At 40.6% G+C, this 21,750-nt stretch overlaps 1 protein-coding gene and 1 long non-coding RNA gene across 2 annotated transcripts in view; one reads left to right on the top strand and one right to left on the bottom strand.

Annotated features, from left to right (window-relative positions):
* The window catches only part of LOC135242400 (protein NLRC3-like), a 1,894,071-nt gene that overhangs the window by 736,616 nt on the left and 1,135,705 nt on the right, over nucleotides 1-21,750 (bottom strand). Inside the window, exons 27-28 of the mRNA XM_064313443.1 lie at nucleotides 10,897-11,007; nucleotides 7,817-7,927 (exon numbers count right to left, since the gene is read on the bottom strand). Of these exons, the coding sequence (XP_064169513.1) occupies nucleotides 7,817-7,927; nucleotides 10,897-11,007 (222 nt within the window). The remainder of the gene's footprint in view (nucleotides 1-7,816; nucleotides 7,928-10,896; nucleotides 11,008-21,750) is intronic.
* The window catches only part of LOC135242461 (uncharacterized), a 208,507-nt gene that overhangs the window by 140,287 nt on the left and 46,470 nt on the right, over nucleotides 1-21,750 (top strand). The window lies entirely within an intron of this gene.

Raw genomic sequence — 21,750 nt, 5'->3', positions numbered from 1 at the left:
GGAATGCTGAAAATGCACTTCAGATGTTTGCATAAGTCAGGTGGAACTTTACAATACAGCCCTAAGAAGGCCTGAATATTCTTTGTGGTGTGTGGTGTGTGGCATAACATTGCCAAAGTCATGGATGTCTCAGACATAAATGAGGACACATTATAGGACTTTAGAAGGCGTGATGGTGAACTGTATGTGCTGATGCATATTAATGAACCGAGATACCCCAGCAGCACGGGCGAGGAGGAATCAGCTGGCAGAAGAGCTGCTTCATATATAAATGGTTCATTTGATGGAAAAAATCCACAACATTTCTCAGCGAATACTGCATTTATTTCAACATTTTAAATGACCTTTTTATGATTTATTTTCAAATATGGTCTGCAGGATTCACTGTGCATGATGGTTGTTTTTTTAGATCTCCAAATCTTAATGGACTTGCGCAGAACCAGGTCTTTTATAACAGAGGTGAATCTGTCTTTTCTAAGTCTTTTTAAATCCACCATTATATTATCAATCCACCAAGGTGCAAGTGCAGGTGGCTTTTATAAGGAATGTGAGATGATATGCTGATTGGTTTATCACATGTTTATGCCCAGGACACACCTATAAATTAAGACCCATTGGAACCTTGTGCCTTACATTGCGCTCAAATAATCCACTGTTAAACAAGTATAATTGGGTTTGGACAAAACCTAAATGCACTTGTACCATGCACTTTAGACCATGCGCTAAGATCATTAAAATAGAGCATTTTTTATTGCATTTTTTAAATGTTTAAGTAAAAAGCTGGTTTATTGTGTTCATATGATATTCCACTTTCGATGGTCATGAATAATATAAAAAGGTGCAATATGTTATTAATGTTAAGGGCAATGTCAGGCACTTGTAAACATTATCCTTGCATTAAATTATATAGGCATTATATATACTCAAATGGATTTACTGCACAAAGAAAACACATAACCAATCAAAAAAGATACCTTTTTTGCGGAAGATAATTTATCTGAACTCTTCTCTTCGAAAGAGCTGGACTTCAGTGACTGCTGGATCCTGTGAACAAAACATGGAGACAGAGCTTCCAGTTAAACTCATCCTCTTACTGCAGCTCTATCCAGAAGAATCTGTTTTACACAATGTGTACTGAACCATTTGCATAGTTTCTCAATTGTACACACATCAGAGTTAGAAATGAATGAGTGGTATGCACAGAATGCACAAAGCAAGTTCTGTCAGGAAACTCAAAAATCGCAGCTGACCAATCAGTTGGCTCCATTAACCGCATACTCGCGCGTTTCCACAATCATCCAATTGCATACACACAACACTCTTCTCTTACCCATCCAATCACAGGCACACATCACCAATGGAGTGCCTTATTAAACCACCAATCAGACCTCTCAGTGCTGCTGCTTGCCTGCGCTGCTTTTGCCTGCTTCACTGCTGCTGCTCAGAACTGCACTCACCCTCCACCACCCCATCATCACCTACTGTTTGGATCTGCTCCTAGATACTGGGGGGTTTACTGGTATTCCTCCTGTTTAGTAGGGGAGATGTATAGTACTCCCTGTTAGATAGGGTAATGCACCCTGGTACGTGCACTAATACCTGAAGCAGATCCATTCACCGCCAAACCCAAAATATGTATTTACATATCCAGGTAAATATTTTAGTACGTACTTAGCCCCTGAAGAGACGTGGGTGAGAACATTTTTTAAAATATTATTGCGATCCCTCGCAAAAAAAATGTAAAAAATTTAAATAAAGATAAAAGATGTTAGCTGTTAGACTATTGTGAATACAAATAGCCTACACTCCATTCCTCTTACACACACATAATAAATACTTAGATAATATGCATTTATATTGGTTAGCGAGGGCTAGTTAGACCATTCTGAATACGTATAGCCTTGCGACACTCAGTAAGTCTTCTGTCACACAGTACATAAATACATAATGTGTTTATTTACTCGTGTATGTGTTAGAGAGGGACAGCTAGCTAGACTACTGTGAATAGCCTACTCGCAGTCATTCCTCTGTCACAAACTGTCGCTTGCTAGCTATATCTTATGCTCAGCAATTTGTGCACAGGAGCAAATAGTAATACATATGCCTAGCATCGATAGCTATACAGCTGTCGGGGTAGCAGGGTTGATGACTGGGTTGCCAGACTGGGGAACATTCCCCTAAATGTAGGGGATTAAAAACATTATTCGGGGAAGTACTGCAATAAAAATGTGTTTGGTTCAATGACAGATGGGGGATTTTAAAAGGAGGTATGGGGGGAAATTGTGCAAAAATTTGTATGAGAGTCAGTTGAAGATGGGGATTTTTGAGGAGTTTGGATGTTGAACTACCAGTTGCTTCCTGGAATGATCAGTTTTGCGATTCGACCTGCTTGTGTTTTACTGTGAACTTGGCTTTAAATATAAAGATGTCAGCTGGCTAGACTAATCGATCAGCTTTACTTTGAACATTCCATTGAACAAGCAACAGTAAACAGATGTGCTAGCTACATCATACGGCCTCATAGAATTGCGATTAATAAAGGCTCACATCACACTAGCCCTTGCTTTGTGTAAGTCCGATCACCACTGCAGTGAAGTTAACAGTCAACTGGCTACGATTCCTGCGAGAAATGTGTAGTCACGCTGAAGTGCACACGTATTGTCCACGATCTAAAGCTCCATTTTGCACTGCCTAAAGCTACTCTTAGCAACTAACATTGGGACATGAACATGTCATTATTTTTGATCCAGTGCTCAAACATTTAGAACATTTGCTTAGATTTTAATTCATTATTCAGCTGGGGGATTGCAACATTAGCCACTTAGCACGCCAAGAACTAGATAACATTAGCTGTCCTACTTAAGAACCCATCTGATTAAGAACCTATTGCTTGCTGGCTAGCCGATAACCAACCCATTAGCAGTTGCTAGGCTTCCTGTTGTAGTATTTGTTGGATGAATGAGGATGATGGTTGTTTCATTAAACGTTTATTGACACAAACTGGGATTCATCATCGTCTGTACAGAGGTTACCTGTGAGACATGACTAAAGTAACAGACTGACAAGTGACACTGCACTATACTGGTTTGTTTACTTTACTGCCCTGCGTATGAACACGCATATAAAATAATCCATTTATATGACACCTGGCTGTCTACTGCTGGTAGATTGACAGAAGTGCTATGGAGCATTTAGATCTTTAAACAAATAGGTACTCAACTATGTAGTTAGCGCCCTAAGTGGCTAATGTCGCAATCGCTAGCTGAATAATGAATAAAGTTAAGCAAACGTTGAGTTGCTTGATCAAAATAACGGCGCTTCCTTCCTTGTCATCATAAGAGGACAGCCTGAGGGCAGTTCATCAACCCTGCCAATCCTGACAGAAGCTCTAGCCAGACAGACACGGAGATATAGAGATCTACAGTATTCAAACTCAGTTTTTCGCAACTCTGCACGTCATGTTACCATACATTTCTTTTGGCAAGTCAATTAGGGTATCTACTTTGTTCACATCAGAAGGCATTTTAAAACAATGGATTTGAGACAGATTTATTTCAGCTTTAATTCACTATATCCGAAATCCAGAGGGTCAAAAGTTTACATACACCAAGTTCATTGTCACTTTAAACAGTCTGGAAGATTCCAGAAATTGATGTCATGACTTTTTAGAAGCTTCTGATTAGCCAATTATCATAATTATGAGTTAATTGGGAGTTATTTGGCACCTGAGGCTGTATTCAAGGGCCCACCTTTAGAGCCACTGCCTTTTTGCCCTTGATACCATGGGAAAATCCAAGCTACTCAGGCAAGAACTCAGAAGACAAATTGTGGACCTCCACAAGTCCGGTTCCTCGATAGGAGCAATTTCCAAACAACTGAAGGTACCATGAGCATCTGTACAATCAAATGTATGCAAATATAAAAATCTTGGGACCACACAGACACTGCATCATTCAGGAAAGAGGCACAAATTAACTGCCAGGACTGAACAAACTTTGGTCCGAAAGATTAAACTGAACCACAAGACAACAACAAAGGAACTGGTGAAGGAGTTGGAGGCATCAGGTACCAAAGTATCTACATCCACCATTAAGAGAATCCTACATCGCCATGGCCTGAAAGGCTGTTGTGCAAGGAAGAAGCCCCTACTCCAAGACTGGCATAAAAAAGCCAGAATTAAGTTTGCAGGTGATCACCAGGACGAAGACCTAGCCTTTTGGAGGAGTGTTCTCTGGTCAGATGAAACAAAACTTGAACTGTTTGGCCATAATGATCAGAGCTAAGTATGGAGGAAAGGGGTGAGGCTGTTAATCCGAAGAACACCATCCCAACTGTGAAGCATGGGGGTGGCAGCATCATGTTGTGGGGGTGTTTTGCTGGAAAAAGGACTGGTGCACTTCAGAAAATAGATGGTATCATGAGGAAGGAGGATTATCTAGAAATACTGAAGCAACACCTCAAGACATCAGCTAGAAAGTTAAAACTTTGTCGCAACTGGGTCTTCCAGCAGGACAATGATCCTAAGCATACCTCCAAAGTTGTAATAAAATGGCTTAAAAACAACAAAGTGAAAGTATTGGAGTGGGCATCACAAAGCCCTGACCTGAATCCCATAGTAAATTTGTGGACTGAACTGAAAAAGCGTGTCTGAGCAAGGAGGCCCACAAACCTGACTGAGTTACACCAGTTCTGTCAGGAGGAATGGGCAAAAATTCCAGCAAAGTATTGTGAGAAGCTTGTGGTAGGTTACCCCAAGCGTTTGATTCAAGTTAAGCAATTAAAAGGCAATGCCACCAAATACTACAAAGTGTATGTAAAACATTGAAATTGAAAATCTGATATAGTACATAAAAGCTGAAATAAATCTGTCTCTTAGCTATCATTCTGAATGATGCGGGGGGCAGGAGTGGGTGGCGGGTCTCTGGTGGACTGAGCCGTTAGTGCTGTCACTGGATCTTCATTGGTAGTGCTGTGTTAAGCTGAACCGGTCATGGTCTGGTGATGACTGTCTCAAGCCTGCCCTCATGGCTGCATTGGCCCCTGCCTCTGTTTCCCTTAGCTGTGCTGCCATAGCCTTATTCTGCTGGGGTTTTCCTTATCGCACGCAGGCGCCTCTGTCTCTTCTGCTCTGCTTGCTAATCTATCATTTGAACCCCCTAACAATTTTTTTTTCGTCTTCCTCGGCTCTGGGCACCTGCCCGCAGATCTAGCCCAAGTTTGCTGAGCACCCCCCCGGCCCGGAGCTCCGGCCCTAGACCAGCTAGACCAGCTGGGCACCCCCGCCTCCTGCCACTGTTGATTCAGCTGTAGCACCAAGCCTGTCTCCCTGTCTGACCCTGCCACCCATCGGTGTTCCTGCCCATCTCTCTATGTGACCGGAGTCACCTTTGCTTGGAATTAATTAATACTGGATTGGCTGTTATTATATTATAAAACAGATAAATTATATATATTATAATTCATCTGTTTTCATGTAAGCCATTCCCATAACAAACCGGTGCCTGCCCGCGGCAGATGGGTTCCCCCTCTGAGTCCGGTTCTGCTCAAGGTTTCTTCCTGTTATCAGTCAGGGAGTATTTCCTTGCCACTGTTGCCCTAGGCTTACTCTTTGTGGGCCGGATCTCTGTAAAGCTGCTTTGTGACGAAGCTCCATTGTTAAAAGCGCTATACAAATAAAAATGAATTGATTGACCTGTCAAATGAGCCCTCATTGCTGTCTGTGGGTCCAGCCATTTGCTAGTAACCTAAGTGCGTATCTGCCTCCACTCCCTGTGCCTAATGCATATTGTGCTGACAAGCAGAGAGTGCATGCAGACTGAAGCGAGCTCGCTCTCAAAACAGCTTAGCATTGTACTATGAAATGAATTCATAATTATGGTGGATCGAAGAAAAGGTATTTGCACTGTGATAACAGTAATTGAAGAGCCTGAAAAAGCAACTCTCAATTAGAGGCATTATTTCCATATTTAGAAAGTTCCGATTGGTTTGGAGAGTGTGCTCTAGACCATGTGAGAGCCCTACTGGTGGGCATGTAAGTTTACTGAAGTTAATTTAGTGTTCTCCTTATTATTTCTTTTTATTCCACATCAAGTCAACATACTGTTCGCTATTCCTCCTACAGTTTATCAGAAAGACCTACCTTTTTTATCTCGTAGCTTCACCTAGTTGCTTGTGCTTTTCTTGTCAGTAGTGCAAATATTTTTGAGATATTTACCATATTTATTTATATTTTATTTATGTTTACCAAGAAAATTTCCCATTAATTAAAACTAGTGGAATGTTCACAATGTAAACAACACACTTGCAGCTGACATTGCAATCAGCCGCTGCAGCAGCGACAGATACAGACCGTCTCTTTCTTCTGCAAAGCTTCTAATGGATGAAATCTCTAGCAAAGTGAGTAACGGCAGCAGCAGCAAAACAAGTTCAACTCAAACTAATATTAGTTTTCTGTTATAATTTCTGCTAATTCCTGCCAGCTACTGTAACATTTGTATTTCAACATTCAGCATAATGTTAACTGCTATAAGAAATTAACTCCCAGAAACATGTTAGAACTGATTCACCTCTGTTATTTATTCAAAATATGCGACTTGAGAGAAGAAAACTTCTTTTGTAGTGTAGATAACCTGTTCAAAACACTATCTAAAATTTGCACTTTGGAAAGGTTTTGGGATGTCTTGGAAAATCTACTGCAACATTTCACTGCTGTTAGTTATCGGCACAACAATCTGTGAATTCTTTGCTGATGTTTCATTGTATTACTGTTTTACATTCACGAATGTCCCAGAAATACTTTCAAACGATTATTGCAGAAAACAAAAAAAGAAAAAACAAATAAAAGCCTGTGCCGAAATTGGCTTGCTCTCCCCCTTGGCTAAATGCCAGGTTTTCAATGTGCAGGGTTCATTGGGTGTTAGTTATGTAACAAAACCCTTAAGTCCAGTGAAATTCATTCTACATGTAATGTGTAAATAATGCTCTTGCCACTTTTGTGCACGCTAGGCAAGCTAAATTGAAAATTCCTAAGCATTGCCCTTTCTCTGGATGTGGAGAAAGCAATACATTCTTTTCTTTTGCCAAAAATGAAGAGACCTACAAGAAATGGGTTTTAATTCTGGAGCCCACAGGCACCCCAGTATTACAATAACCAGTGCAGTTAGTATTTGCATTGCCCATTTTCTCTGAACAAAAGTACTTTTCGCAGAACGTGCTGGACCGCTAAGTAAGCCTACCATTAGCTAGCGACAATTAAAACGTTTTCGAACTAAGACGTGCAATCAAAGCCTGTCTTTATGTGGGTGTAATTCCCAGAGTTCGAGACTGCTATAGAGTGTAATGTTAGTGTACAGTAGCTCAGTGTTACAATGCTATAACAAGTTGAATCATCTTCAGGTTTAATTATACGATGGGAGCGCCTAGTTTATGTTGCTTTCTTTCATTTTGTCGGGTACTGCATGGGACAATCTGCTCTAACCGGCTCTGACCTAGCTAGCGATGAGAAACGGTTTACATACTGTATGATGTGTCTAACAGGTATGAATGTTAATGAGCGCAGGATACACACCCAACCTGCCCATGTCTGCTAAACAGGTCGCAATAATCTAACCGTGTCTATTACAATTCAATGGTTCTAATTCGGTTAAAAATGTGAAAGAAGCATTAAGAAGAAAATCTGTCGTCACTTCTGGGGAATATAACAAAAATCTAGTTTCCTGGACCTTTAAGAGCAGTGCAAACCAGGTGGAAATTGCCTTTTTAAATGCTTGGGGTTAAGGGGTTAAATAGTAGCGTTGATTTAAGCCTATTCAATTACCTTTGATCACCTGTGAACTCTCCTCTGAAATGGTGTGGCAGTGGCATTGAACGATCACTCTTCATAGACACACAGCTGGGTACAGGTGACTCTGCTCTTTCTACCTGGACCCTGTGAACAAAACACAGAGACAGAGATTCCAGTTAAATTCATCTTCTTACCACAGCTCTATGTCACTGCACATCTGGCGATGACATAATAAACCCCACATACACCTGAATGTGACATAATACACCCAACTACACCTGAAAGGTGACATTGACACTGAGAGGTATATTTCCCCCCTGCCCCCTAGTGGTATGGGCAGCAGCGCCCACAGAATGGGGATGAAGTAAAGATTTGCAATTTATTAAAAAAGGGGCTACAAACACGTCACAAATTCAAGCTCAACGGCTGCAACAGCCTCCTTTTTGGCCAACAACACCACTCGTTCCCTTATCAGCGCTAATGGCAATGAATGTCAGTAAAATGAAAGGAGCCTCCCCATCCCCCAATCACTCATTGCACACTAACCCACATCATAAAACATGTTTTTTACACTTCCCACAATTACTTTGCCTTTCTTATTTTTGCATGAAAAATTTTATTCCATTTAAGCTGTCAGAACAGCACCTCAGATCACCAAAACAATCATTCAGAAAAACGTTTTAAATTCCGTATGTAATGTACTCACATTGCAGTCACTTTTGGTATATCCCATACTTGCATCTTTATGGCTCTTTTGTCAATGTAAGAGTTTCTGTAATCCCACATGCCCTCGCTCATATTCAAGCTAAGACTGTTAGCCAGTTCAGGTGCCATTTTCAACTCAATCTGTCAAGCATCCACCTGAAACTTGGCCGGCATATCTGACCACCCGATGATGTCTTTACATATACTGTTTTGTTCGGTAGGCATTTGGTTATCTGAACAGCGATAGGTTTACTTTTAAGTCAATCAAGTTACAGAATGAATTAAACAAGACTGCCACCTGTCAAATGAGCCCTCATTGCTGTCTGTGGGTCCAGCCATTTGCTAGAAAACCTAAGTGCGTATCTGCCTCCACTCCCTGTGCGTAATGCAGATTGTGCTGACAAGCAGAGAGTGCATGCAGACTGAAGCGAGCTCGCTCTCAAAACAGCTTAGCATTGTACTATGAAATTAATTCATAATTATGGTGGATCGAAGAAAAGGTTTTTTCACTGTGATAACTAATTGAAGAGCTCGAAGAAGCAAATCTCAATCAGAGGCATTATTTCCATATTTAGAAAGTTCCGATTGGTTCGGAGAGTGTGCTCTAGACCATGTGAGAGCCATACTGGTGGGCATGTAAGTTTACTGAAGTGAATTTAGTGTTCTCCTTATTTTTTCTTCCTATTCCACACCAAGTCAACATCCTGTACGCTACTCCTCCTACAGTTTTTCAGCAACACCTACCTTTTTTATCTCGTAGCTTCACCTAGTTGCTTGTGCTTTTCTTGCCAGTAGTGCAAATATTTTTGAGATATTTACCATTTTTATTTATATTTTATTTATGTTTACCAAGAAAATTTCCCATTCATTAACACTAGTGGAATGTTCGGAATGTAAACAACACACTTGCAGCTGACATTGCAATCAGCCGCTGCAGCAGCGACAGATACAGACCGTCTCTTTCTTTTGCAAAGCTTCTAATGGATGAAATCTCTAGCAAAGTGAGTAACGGCAGCAGCAGCAAAGCAAGTTCAACTCAAACTAATATTAGTTTTCTGTTATAATTTCTGCTAATTCCTGCCAGCTACTGTAACATTTGTATTTCAACATTCAGCATAATGTTAACTGCTGTAAGAAATTAACTCCCAAAAACATGTTCACCTCAGTTATTTATTCAAAATATGTGATTTTGAGAGAAGAAAACTTCTTTTGTAGTGTAGATAACCTGTTCAAAACGTTATCTAAAATGTGCAATTTGGAAAGGTTTTGGGATGTCTTGGAAAATCCATTACAACATTTCACTGCTTTTAGTTATCTGCACAACAATCTGTGAATTCTTTGCTGATGTGTCATTGTATTACTGTTTTACATTGACGAATGGCCCAGAAATACTTTCAAACGATTATTGCAGAAAACAAAAAAAGAAAAAACAAATAAAAGCCTGTGCCGAAATTGGCTTGCTCTCCCCCTTGGCTAAACGCCAGGTTTTCAATGTGCAGGGTTCATTGGGTGTTAGTTATGTAACAAAACCCTTAAGTCCAGTGAAGTTCTTTCTACATGTAATGTGTAAATAATGCTCTTGCCACTTTTGTGCACACTAGGCAAGCTAAATTGAAAATGCCTAAGCACTGCCCCTTCTCTGGATGTGGAGAAAGCAATACATTCTTTTCTTTTGCCAAAAATGAAGAGACCTACAAGAAATGGGTTTTAATTCTGGAGCCCACAGGCACTCCAGTATTACAATAACCAGTGCAGTTAGTATTTGCATTGCCCATTTTCTCAGAACAAAATAACTTTTCGCAGAACGTGCTGGATCGGTAAGGATGCCTACCATTAGCTAGCGACAATTAAAACGTTTTCAAGCTAAGACATGTGGAATCAAAGGCTTTCTTTATTTGGGTGTAATGTCCAGAGTTTGAGACTGCTATAGAGTGTAATGTTAGTGTACAGTAGCTCAGTGTTACAATGCTATTACAGGTTGAATAATCTTCAGGTTTAATCATACGATGGGAACGCCTAGTTTATGTTGCTTTCTCTCATTTTGTAGGGTACTGCATGGGACAATCTGCTCTAACCAGCTCTAACCGAGCTAGCGATGAGAAATGGTTTACATATGACCTGTCTTACAAGTATGAATGTTAATGAGCGCAGGATACACACCCAACCTGCCCATGTCTGCTAAACAGGTCGCAATAATCTAACCGTGTCTATTACAATTCAATGGTTCTAATTCGGTTAAAATGTGAAAGAAGCATTAAGAAGAAAATCTGTCGTCACTTCTGGGGAATATAACAAAAATCTAGTTTCCTGGACCTTTAAGAGCAGTGCAAACCAGGTGGAAATTGCCTTTTTAAATGCTTGGGGTTAAGGGGTTAAATAGTAGCGTTGATTTAAGCCTATTCAATTACCTTTGATCACCTGTGAACTCTCCTCTGAAATGGTGTGGCAGTGGCATTGAACAATCACTCTTCAGAGACACACAGCTGGGTACAGGTGACCCTGCTCTTTCTACCTGGACCCTGTGAACAAAACACAGAGACAGAGATTCCAGTTTAATTCATCTTCTTACCACAGCTCTATGTCACTGCACATCTGGCGATGACATAATAAACCCCACATACACCTGAATGTCACATAATACACCCACCTACACCTGAAAGGTGACAGTGACACTGGAAGGTATATTTCCCTCCTGCCCCCTAGTGGTATGGGCATCAGCGCCCACAGAATGGGGATAAAGTAAAGATGAGCAATTTTTTAAAAAGGGGCTACAAACACGTCACAAATTCAAGCTCAACGGCTGCAACAGCTTCCTTTTTGGCCAACAACACCACTCGTTCCCTTATCAGCGCTAATGGCAATGAATGTCAGTAAAATGAAAGGAGCCTCCCCATCCCCCAATCACTCATTGCACACTAACCCACATCATAAAACATGCTTTTTATACTTTCCATAATTACTTTGCCTTTCTAATTTTTGCATGAAAAATTTATTCCATTAAAGCTGTCAGAACAGCACCTCAGATCACCAAAACAATCATTCAGAAAAAAGTTTCAATGTCCATATGTAATGTACTTACATTGGATTCACTTTTGGTATATCCAATACTTGCATCTTTATATATCTTTTGTCTATGTAAGAGTTTCTGTAATCCAAAATGCCTCTGCTCACATTTGGGTGTAATGTCCAGAGTGTGAGACTGCTATCTAGTGTAATGCTAGTATACAGTAGCTCAGTGTTACAACGTTATCACAAGTTGAATGATCACGTTTAACTATACGATGGTAATGCCTAGTTTTTGTTGCCTTCTTTCGGTTTATCTAGTACTGCATGGGACAATCTGCGCTAACTCATCCTCTTACTGCAGCTCTAACTCACAGCACATTAAATATCTGATTCATGCACTTGTACCTCTTCCTCTCACTGCTGATGGTTCCTCCTTTGGTCTTTGGCTCCTCTGAGAGATTCATTTTAGAAACAGCGCCCCCTGTCTAAGGAGACAGGAACACATTAGACCAGACTGGACCACAAGTGGCTTCCAACCCAAATTAGCCTGCAAACACACAACATGAGCACACGCTGAACACTCGCTTGGACACACAGAGTCACACACACACACAATATAGCATAGTTTTGACTGGATGTAATGCAGAATTTAAATGGGCCCTGAACATGTACTATACAAACATCTCAAAAGGAGTGGTGTTACCCTTGATACTGAAGCTCAGGAGCGTGTGTCAAGAAAAACACCAGAGTGCACTAGAAACAGTGTGCCGAGGCTTGATTAGTTTCTGCCATAAACACGTGATCAATGACGTCCGGAGCTTCATTCGGTACACACAACCATGTGACCGCTTTGGTAACTGACTCAAAGGAAGCAAAGCTTTGGCGCAGGTTTCGTGGGTAGAGCAAGCAGTTCATGTCAGTCGTGAGCTAGTGAGTCACAGTGACTGCTTTAAGAATCCGAGACATTGTGCAGAGATGGATCCAGCCAGGAACAGAGAGCGGTCTGCAGTTTTGGAGCATTTTAAAATGATATCATCAGCTAAGGTTTATCCTCCTGAGACCCAGGGAAAAAAAATTTGTTTTATATTTTTTTGTGTTATAATATATATAGTAATAAAAATGTATAAAAATACAAACTAAATAAAATAAAAAACAATCTGTTATGAATAATGCTTTCTAAGTGCAGTTTTACTTATTATAACAACAATTTTAAAAAATACACATTACATTTTTTACTCCAGAAAGACCACCAGGTCCAAGAACATGTAATCTCACATCCAAATTTATGACATTTAAAGACCATTATGTATTATAGACACAGAGACAATTAAGCTATCATGAAGGCTTGAAGATACAACTAGAAATGTCACGTCCTCCACAGAGGACAAACATGAAAGTCTTTGTCTCAGAAGGATGAGAGAAAATGATTATATGAATACATACAACAATAACCTTTGATTTCAATGACCTGTTCAATGTTTCATAAGCACCTTTTCTCCCCATTTAATAGTTATTACTCCGAAGTTTCAAGGTGGACACAGCGCTGATGACTATCTTTTATATGTCTTCTACTGAATCTCTTTTAACCTTTAATATGATCGGCTGGTTTGGTAACCTAAATCTTAAGTACAAGAGTTGACTGGCCAATATTGTAAAATTAGCTGGCAGGATCATCTAATACAGCTGGCCCCTCCCAGTTGTATCAGATAGGATCTATAAGGAAGGCCCAGTCCATTCTGAGGGATTCCAAGCATCCCTTGTTCAATCAGTTTGTATTACTTCCCTCAGAGCGCAGATATACACCAATCAGCCACAACATTAAAACCACCCACCTAATATTGTGTAGGTCCCCCTTGTGCCACCAAAACAGCCCTGACCCGTCTCCACCTCTAAACGTGTCCTCTGGTATATTTGTATCTCATAAAAAAACACGTTTTCAACGTACAAAAATGCCAAGTTACTCAAAAGTATTGATATCAAAATGACGCCAAGTTACGGTACTACAAACAATATAGGCTATCTTGCCTCACCGAAATTTAATAAGATGTATTCCAAAGCAATGCTACCCAATATTTCCTCAATTCTTTCAAGTCACTTGGCCCTGTGTGTATATAAGCGTGCAGTACATGGACAGGCCAAACATATGTGTGGATGGCTTTCTCACAGTCATGATTGATTGAATAGGCATCTATATGTCCAATTTGTATTGGTATGTATGTATTTTGGTGGTCAGCGTTTCTGTTGCGTGAATGATTGTATGTTTCTCGGTATAAATGTCTGTTCGTAAATGTGAATGTAACATGCTGCGAGGGAATGTCCCCATGGGGATAAATAAGTTCTCTATGTATGTATGTACAATATGTATTTTACATGTATTTATTGTACGTTGCAAATATACAATCACTTGTACATTTAGTCAAATTCAGTTCAGAAGCAAGTATAAACATATGTTTTCTGGAGAAATATGCTTCCTGTAGTGACTGACCAGCAGTTTTCTACATGAATTTCAATGTGTTCCATGAGGCAATACGAAATATTTGACACTTTGATCTGACACAACGTTTGCATGACATTGTAATATGGTAAGATTACAAAACACAGGGCCAAGTGACTTGAAAGAATTGAGGAAATATTGGGTAGCATTGCTTTGGAATACATGTTATTAAATTTCGGTGAGGCAAGATAGCCTATATTGTTTGTAGTACCGTAACTTGGCGTCATTTTGATATCAATACTTTTGAGTAACTTGGCATTTTTGTACGTTGAAAACGTGTTTTTTTATGAGATATCATTTCTTTTTGCAAAGCGTTTTATTACGAGAGTGAGAAATGCGAAGTGACCCTGTAAGAAACGGTTGTGGATTATGGCTATCATTGTGTGCATTTGTACAGTCTGATGAGCGTGTACGTTTAGCAGTTTCGGTTGCTATATATGTAAAACAGTGGCTGTGACAAATAGTGCGGTGGCGTAATTGTAAACGCATCAGAAAAGGTGAAATATGGCCAGTGTAGCTATGTAGGCTACTCACGGATTTGACGGGCATCCCACGAGCCTTGATTGACGAAAGAATCAGCAAGCCCGTAGAATTAGAGCTGCCTAGGTCGCAACTTGTGTACCCTTCTGTCCTGCTCCGTTGTCTGTTATTTCGTGAAGATGCACTTTTAGTGTTTGTAAGGTTTATAAGGCATTTTGATAGGCTTATCTGCAGGTAGGAATCCTCTTTGCTGTTTTGTTAAGGTAGAACCGGAAAAGTTGATAGTGGAGAATAGGAGCAGACGCATATGTCCCAGCAGGCTTTGCATATGAGAAAATAACAAGTGTGAGATAAATTAGGCGAAATGATGAAATTGCGTAGTTGAAACAATATGTTTTTTAGCAGAATGGGCATGTAGGTGAAGGTTGACATGATCACAGACTATAGTGCGAAGTAAATGAAGTGACCATGAACGAGCTTAGTTTCCTTATCAAACGGTATATAACAGTCTGTATTCAACATTAGTTGTTTAAGTGGAGGGTTAAATAACATGTGCAATCTATTGCACGAATGTGTTTTTCTCATGTTCAGTGCTAGTAGTTATACTTATGAGTGAATCATGATTTTAAATGTAATGTTTTAAAGCGGAGTTGCAGAACGTACATACGTAGTAATTGTTTGTAGCCTATGTGGCTAGATAGAGAACAGGGCGAGGTAACATGAATGTAGAAACGTGGCGTCTGCTGATATGAAGGTTTTGTACGGTAGCCAAGTAAAGAAATATAGTTAGTAGAAATGGCACAGCGGTGAACTGGTGTAACTTTTTAATAAAAGGAATACATTTGCGTCATGAAATGCATATGGATGGCCGTGAGTGAGTTTTGGTAAAGAAAATATAAGCGTAAGAAAATGTTAGTGTAAAAGAGGAAATGATCTGCCTGAGGGCGAGTCGGGATTCAACTCCGGAGGTTTACCAGTCTGTGACTTCGTTAGTGCAGCACCATGTCATAGCTATGCAATGCGTGAAATATCATTAGCAAACCTGTCGGTGGTTTTAAAGAAGAACACAAGCCAGTAAGCACAGAAGAGCTCCCGTTGAATCCATATGGATTAGCAATATTGTAGCCGGTTAATAACTGAACGTACAGACGGTAAGTCATAATGCATATGGCTTAGCAATATTGTTGCCGGTTAATAACTGAACGGTGAACGGCGGGTAGATATGGTGCAAAAGCAATTATTGATAAGTAGTAGACTATTATTAGTGAGGGTCGAAGCAGGTTAAAGAAACGTGTTCCTAACTGGGCTTGAACCTACAACCCCGTGTTCTGAAGACTGTAACCTTGCCCACTAGGCCACAGGCAGACTAGCTGTTTAAACTGGAAATGTTTCAGAGTAAAAAGGTATGGGTATTTTGCGTGTGTATGCGCGTTTTTGATTGGGTCGTGTAGGTGAAGATTTGGCTGGTGTCAGTGAAATGTCCAATGGGGAGACATGTTGTTAGTGGGATAGGCGGCAGGAAAAATAAGAATGAGAAGAAGAAGAAGAAGAAGAAGAAGAAGAAGAAAGAGAAGAAGAAGAAGAAGAAGGAGAAAACGCAAAATCCCCTTAGTTTGGAGCTTTATTGTGTGGACATGTGAAGTTGTTTATGAATTCTGTTTGTTGAAATGGGGTCAGAATGTACAGAATTTAATGTTTTTAAGGGCTGAGTGTCTGTGGCTGTTGTGGTTATTTCTGTGGGGAACCCTGAAAAGTGCCAAACTCTCGGTGCTGTATAGGTATGGGGCATGCCCCCGCCAAGGCGTAACTTGGCGGGATGGCATACCTGCCGTCCCAATCTGATATTTTGTATCTACTGTAAATTTGTATCTGATTGTGTTACTTTATTGTCTTTTATGCTGCAACAGTGCAAATTCCCCCCCCGGGAAAATATAGTATACTACTACTACTTATTACATTATTGGTTTTTATTACATAAAAAATTTGAAATGGATTACATTATTGGGAGTTATTACACTGTTGGTAGTTTATTACATTATTGCTACAGGGCTATAAAAAGCCAAGATATTGTTAGAGGGTGGATTATTTCCACATGATTTTAAAAACTCTTGACGGGTCAGAGCGGTTTTGGCGGCACGAGGGGGACCTACACAATATTAGGCAGGTGGTTTTAATGTTGTGGCTGATCGATGTAGGCTCCCTATTTTAAAATAGGATCCCTATGTTAAAAACAAACAGGATTAAACACTCTTTTATCCCAAGTGTCACTGGCTTTTTAAATAAGTTATAGTGATATGTTTTGCAATGATTTTAATGTTTATCTGTTGTCATGCATATAGTTAATGCTATTTATTATATACTATGCTGCAGTACAAACTGCCCCATGGGGACAATAAAGACTCTAACTAACACCAAACCTATATCCTTTGTGTGATATACCGGCACATTTATTCGGAATATCCCCTCATTAATGCAAATAGGCTACTCCTAACCGCACATTATGTGGCTTTAACTCAATATAGACATTACATTACATTACAGGCATTTAGCAAACTCTCCTATCCAGAGCGACTTACACAACTTATTTTTTGTCGCATATTTTTTAAAATTACATCCATACAGCTGGATATATACTGAAGTAATGCAGGTTAGGTACCTTGCTCAAGGGTACTATGGCAGTGTCCTACCTGGGACTCGAACCTGTGATCTATAGGTTACAAGGCCAGCTCCTTACCTATTAGAATGGGCAAGATATGTGATCTAAGCGACTTTGACTGTGTCAGATGGAGCATCACAGAAACAGCTGCCCTCCTGGGAGTTTACATAGAATGGTGTGATAAACAAAAAACACATTGTTAATGAGAGATCAGAGGAGAATGGGCAGACTAGTTCAAGCTAACAGAAAAGCCACAAATGAAATAACAGCTATGCTTGGCCAAAGAGCTCTAATGTTATATAAAAGCGCTATATAAATGCAGTCCATTTACCATTTACCATTCAACTGAGTTTCCAACTTGATGAATACATCAACATAATTATTAACAATGATTCGTCAAGAAAGGCCTTTAAAATTCAGCCAGTTATAATGAAATGTAATGACCAAGTACAAAATATCATCAGCAGACATGGTATCAGTGACCTGTAACCAAAAGAATGCATACTGGCCTGTAACTGTATGATTGTACATAGTGTATCTGTGGCTATTGTTTGATGTTACAGTCGATAGAGTTACACGTGTGAAATCAGATCTCATGATCAGATTCAATGAGAAAGAATACAAGGAGAAGCCATTTATGATTCAGTGGCCCTTAAATCTTCATGTGGTATGAGGACTATCCAGTGTAAAAGACATACATTTACAGTGCACTGTGTAAAACATGCATACCCCCATACGGACAATTGGGGTTATGCATTTATAGACCACTTTATTTGTCAATGATTTCTTGTATTCTGAATCTGATCACAGAAATCTAATTTCAATGACAAATATTGTGGTCACACAACATAGAAGGTCCCTTAAGAATAAGAAACATCAGTGTCCCTGTTCTTGCTGAAACCATGCAACCATTTATGATGTCTGCAACAATGACAATTTGATGACACTCGTAAAGCAACAGTAATACACTAAAAGCTAAACTTCATGCTGATGCCTGTGACGCTCTGACCAGAGAAAGTTCCTGTAATCCATCTAGTGACAAGTTATTACAAAGCTAGCTCTCAGAACTCTCAGAACATTACTGCTTCATGTACTTGCTATGCTTATTCTGTTATTGGCCTTTGTCACAGCCCAAACATTGGATTCTGGTTCAAGCGAGGAAATGCCCATCAGACCAAAACTCAGTCATTTCCACAACTACATAAGTGTTCTTATGTCATAGTAATTGCAGCAGATATGGCTGTAAACTAAAATGTTTTGCAAATAATCCAGACAATGTTTGATCGATCAGAAAAACAGTTTTCATGTCTATATGAGAACAGATAGTGAATCACTGCCCATTCTTTCACTGCTCCGCCTCAGTTCCTGTAGATTCAGTGGGAAACCTGCAGTGATTAATGAACTTCAGACTGTGTTCTGCAGTGTACAGCTCCTTGGAGGCTTAAGGTAGTGAAGGGAAGTGTATGTTTCTGTATTTTTGTATGCACTCCTGGCCACTTCTGCCTAGGCCTGTGGCCTTGTCCCAGTCTCCACATTCCCAGTTACCATGGCGATGAGGGAGAAGAGCGATGGAGAGCTACGGGGAGGATGGGATGCAGCTCAGGGCCTTCCCGAGTGCACTCCTGAGAGGACCCGAAAAGCTCTGGCACCCACCATGGGGATATACCGCCCCCATCCCAGGTGCTATACTGTGCTGTTATGTTGTGTGCTGAGAGGCCTAATTAGTGATGTAACATTCGTGTGTGACCACAGACAGAGACTCCATGCTTGTGAGATGTGACCTTATGAGGTGTGATGCTTAGAAACTACTATCAAGACTGAGACAACTTAGTGAGTCTTTGGAGAATGCCACTGCATGCTGTGTAGTGGGTATTTCCCTGGTGCATATTGTACTAAAGTCTGTTACAGTGGGAAAATGTCGTCTGGCCTGATGATTTCCTGTCTACCTCATGTACCTGCTTTGAGTGGTTCCTATCAATGCAGTGATTATTTGACATTCTGTATGGTAGTTAGCATTTCCTGAGGATGCTGATAAGTTGTAATTTTATTGAAATTAGGCTTGGGGCTGCTGGATGGCTCATTCGGTTAAGGCACCACGCTGAGGTGCATGGATGAGCCTCACGGCCTCGGGTCGAATCTGGACCGTGCCAGTGCCGACTGTGGCCGGTAGCTCCACAGGGAGATGCACGATTGGTGCCTGTGTTGCCCAGGATACCGGAGGGTTCAGTCAGACAGGGATCTGTGTTTCATTGCTCTCTAGCAACCCCCCTTGCACGCTCGTATGACTACATGTCAGAGCCGCTTATGAAAGGTCTTCCTCTGGCATGAAAAACAGCTTTTCTGTTCTATTCCATTACAAAATATATATGCACACAAGCTGAAATGTGGTAAATGTTTCTTTTTCTCATCCAAGCAAAGTAAAATAATCCATTAATGTGTAGGCGTGTTATCATTCCAAAGGTGATTTCTTTTGATTAAGCAAAGCATCAAGATTAAACATAAGGCCATGTCATGGTTTTGGTTCCATCACATGGGTGTTTGATGTAATTAAAACAGGGAAACATTTACTCAGAGAAGCTTGTTCATGTTAATGAAAGTACTGGCGTATGGCATTAGCAAACTTCCAAGAATTCCTCTGCAAGCTGTGGCATGTGTAGCTCTCTGGTGCTGCTTGTAATGAAACCTGTTACTGTGGGAAACAGGTCTGACCTGGTATTGTCCTGTTTACCTACTGTTGTCATGGTAGTGGAAGGTGGGACGCATTTGAGGACCGAGGGGATCTAAAAGTTAACCCCGAGGGGTAACCACAAAAACCGGCAAGCGATTGAAAGGGACAGGGGACACACCAAATAATAAAGAGCGCTAAATAATCGCTCCCTCTACTCACTGAATCTTCTGTCAGTGGACTCAGAAAACTAAAAAACAAAACACCGCCGCAGCGTAGCTACCCAGAAAGTAAAACCCCACTTTGAAAACAGAGTGGAGTAACTTACAAAAGAAAATGACACTCGCAGCCTGGCGGGTCGGAAAAGGAAAACTATAGAGACAAGGGCAAAATGTCCTCCACGGCGCTAAGAGTGAATTAGCTCGGAGAAGAAACTAAATGGTGGTAAAATCTCGCAGATAGGATCGATGCGGTAACTTCTGTGGATTCCTACACACCTACACACCTACACACCTACACACCTACACACCTACACACCTACACACCTACACACCTACACACCTACACACCTACACACCTACACACCTAGAGCATGACAAACAATGAGTCTGCGCTGAACCCTGAAAACCAGGGGCTAGATATAGGCCTCCCACACCTGACCCTCATCAGGGACAATTAACTCAGAGCCAATGCGTGTGAGGTGCCACCCCCTCACCATAGCACTCACACACCTGACCCTCATCAGGAACAATTAACCCACAGAAATCGGTCAGTGAGAGGTGCCACCACCTCACAACTGTACCTGCTTTAAATATGTTCCTGTCAATGTGTTGAAAAAAACGGCCTGCCAAACCAGACATTTAAACTGCAACGGAGATTTAAACCAAACTGCCTGTGCCTTAAAGCCAGTTGTTCTGCATTGCAGGAGATATGGCTGTAAACTGCTGTTTCATAAATGATCCAGATAATGTTTTATCAATCAAGAACAGTTTATGTATTGATGGGATTATATATAGTCTATTAGTGCTTTTTCATTGATTGATGTTACACTGTAATCACATACTTATAAAGGATAGTACTGTCCAATCATGTTAAAAAGCCAGCATGATCACTCTGATCTCACTTGCAATAGATTTTTTGTAGAGAACAGTGCTGTTATTTATACTCAAGGATTATAAAAACAAGATGAACCCACTGCACTTTGCACACAAGGTGAGGCACAGCATTGATGATCCTCTACATTTTTTTTTCCATTGTAATTTACTTTCAGTTCAGTGAACTCATGGGAACCTGTCAACTTCTGCCTTGAAACTCAACCTCCGGAGTCACTTGCAGTAGTATAACAAGGCCACCAGGTGGCAGAATACATCTGCTTTGTGTTTACAGTATTCCTTTTTACCCCAGTGGCTTCTGCGTGAACTGTAACGCCTGGTTGCAAAAAGAACTTGAAACCCCGCCCATCCAATGTTCGGTCAATGGGGAAAGCCTGAAAAGAGGCCATTTTTTTGAGAGGAAATATAAAGTCAATCATTCTTTTACACAAGAAATGACGGTTTAACTAGTTAATCCCATCCCTTGTAATGTCTCCCCTGGGTCTGATTTTTAAAAATAATTCAGCCAAAATTCCCAAATCTGGGTTAATTTCAAAGTAGATCACTGGTTGACGCACTGAAGAAGCTCGTTGTTGTATACAGAGCACACACACAGCACACTGATGCACACAGCCTCAAAGTACATTAACACACAGTCTGCCAGGCCCCAGCCACACACACACACACACACACACACACACGTGCAACATACATACATACACACAGACACACGCATGCACGCACACACACACACACACGCACACATACATGCAAACCCACACACACATATACATGCACAAACACACACTTACGCACACACACACATATACACGCACACAACCACGCGCGCACACACACACACACCAAGCA

This window comes from Anguilla rostrata, chromosome 16 (assembly GCF_018555375.3).
Source record: "Anguilla rostrata isolate EN2019 chromosome 16, ASM1855537v3, whole genome shotgun sequence".
In the NCBI taxonomy this organism is placed as follows: domain Eukaryota; kingdom Metazoa; phylum Chordata; class Actinopteri; order Anguilliformes; family Anguillidae; genus Anguilla; species Anguilla rostrata.
The sequence above is the reverse complement of the archived record's forward strand: the minus strand, read 5'-3'. Positions and strand labels throughout refer to the sequence as shown.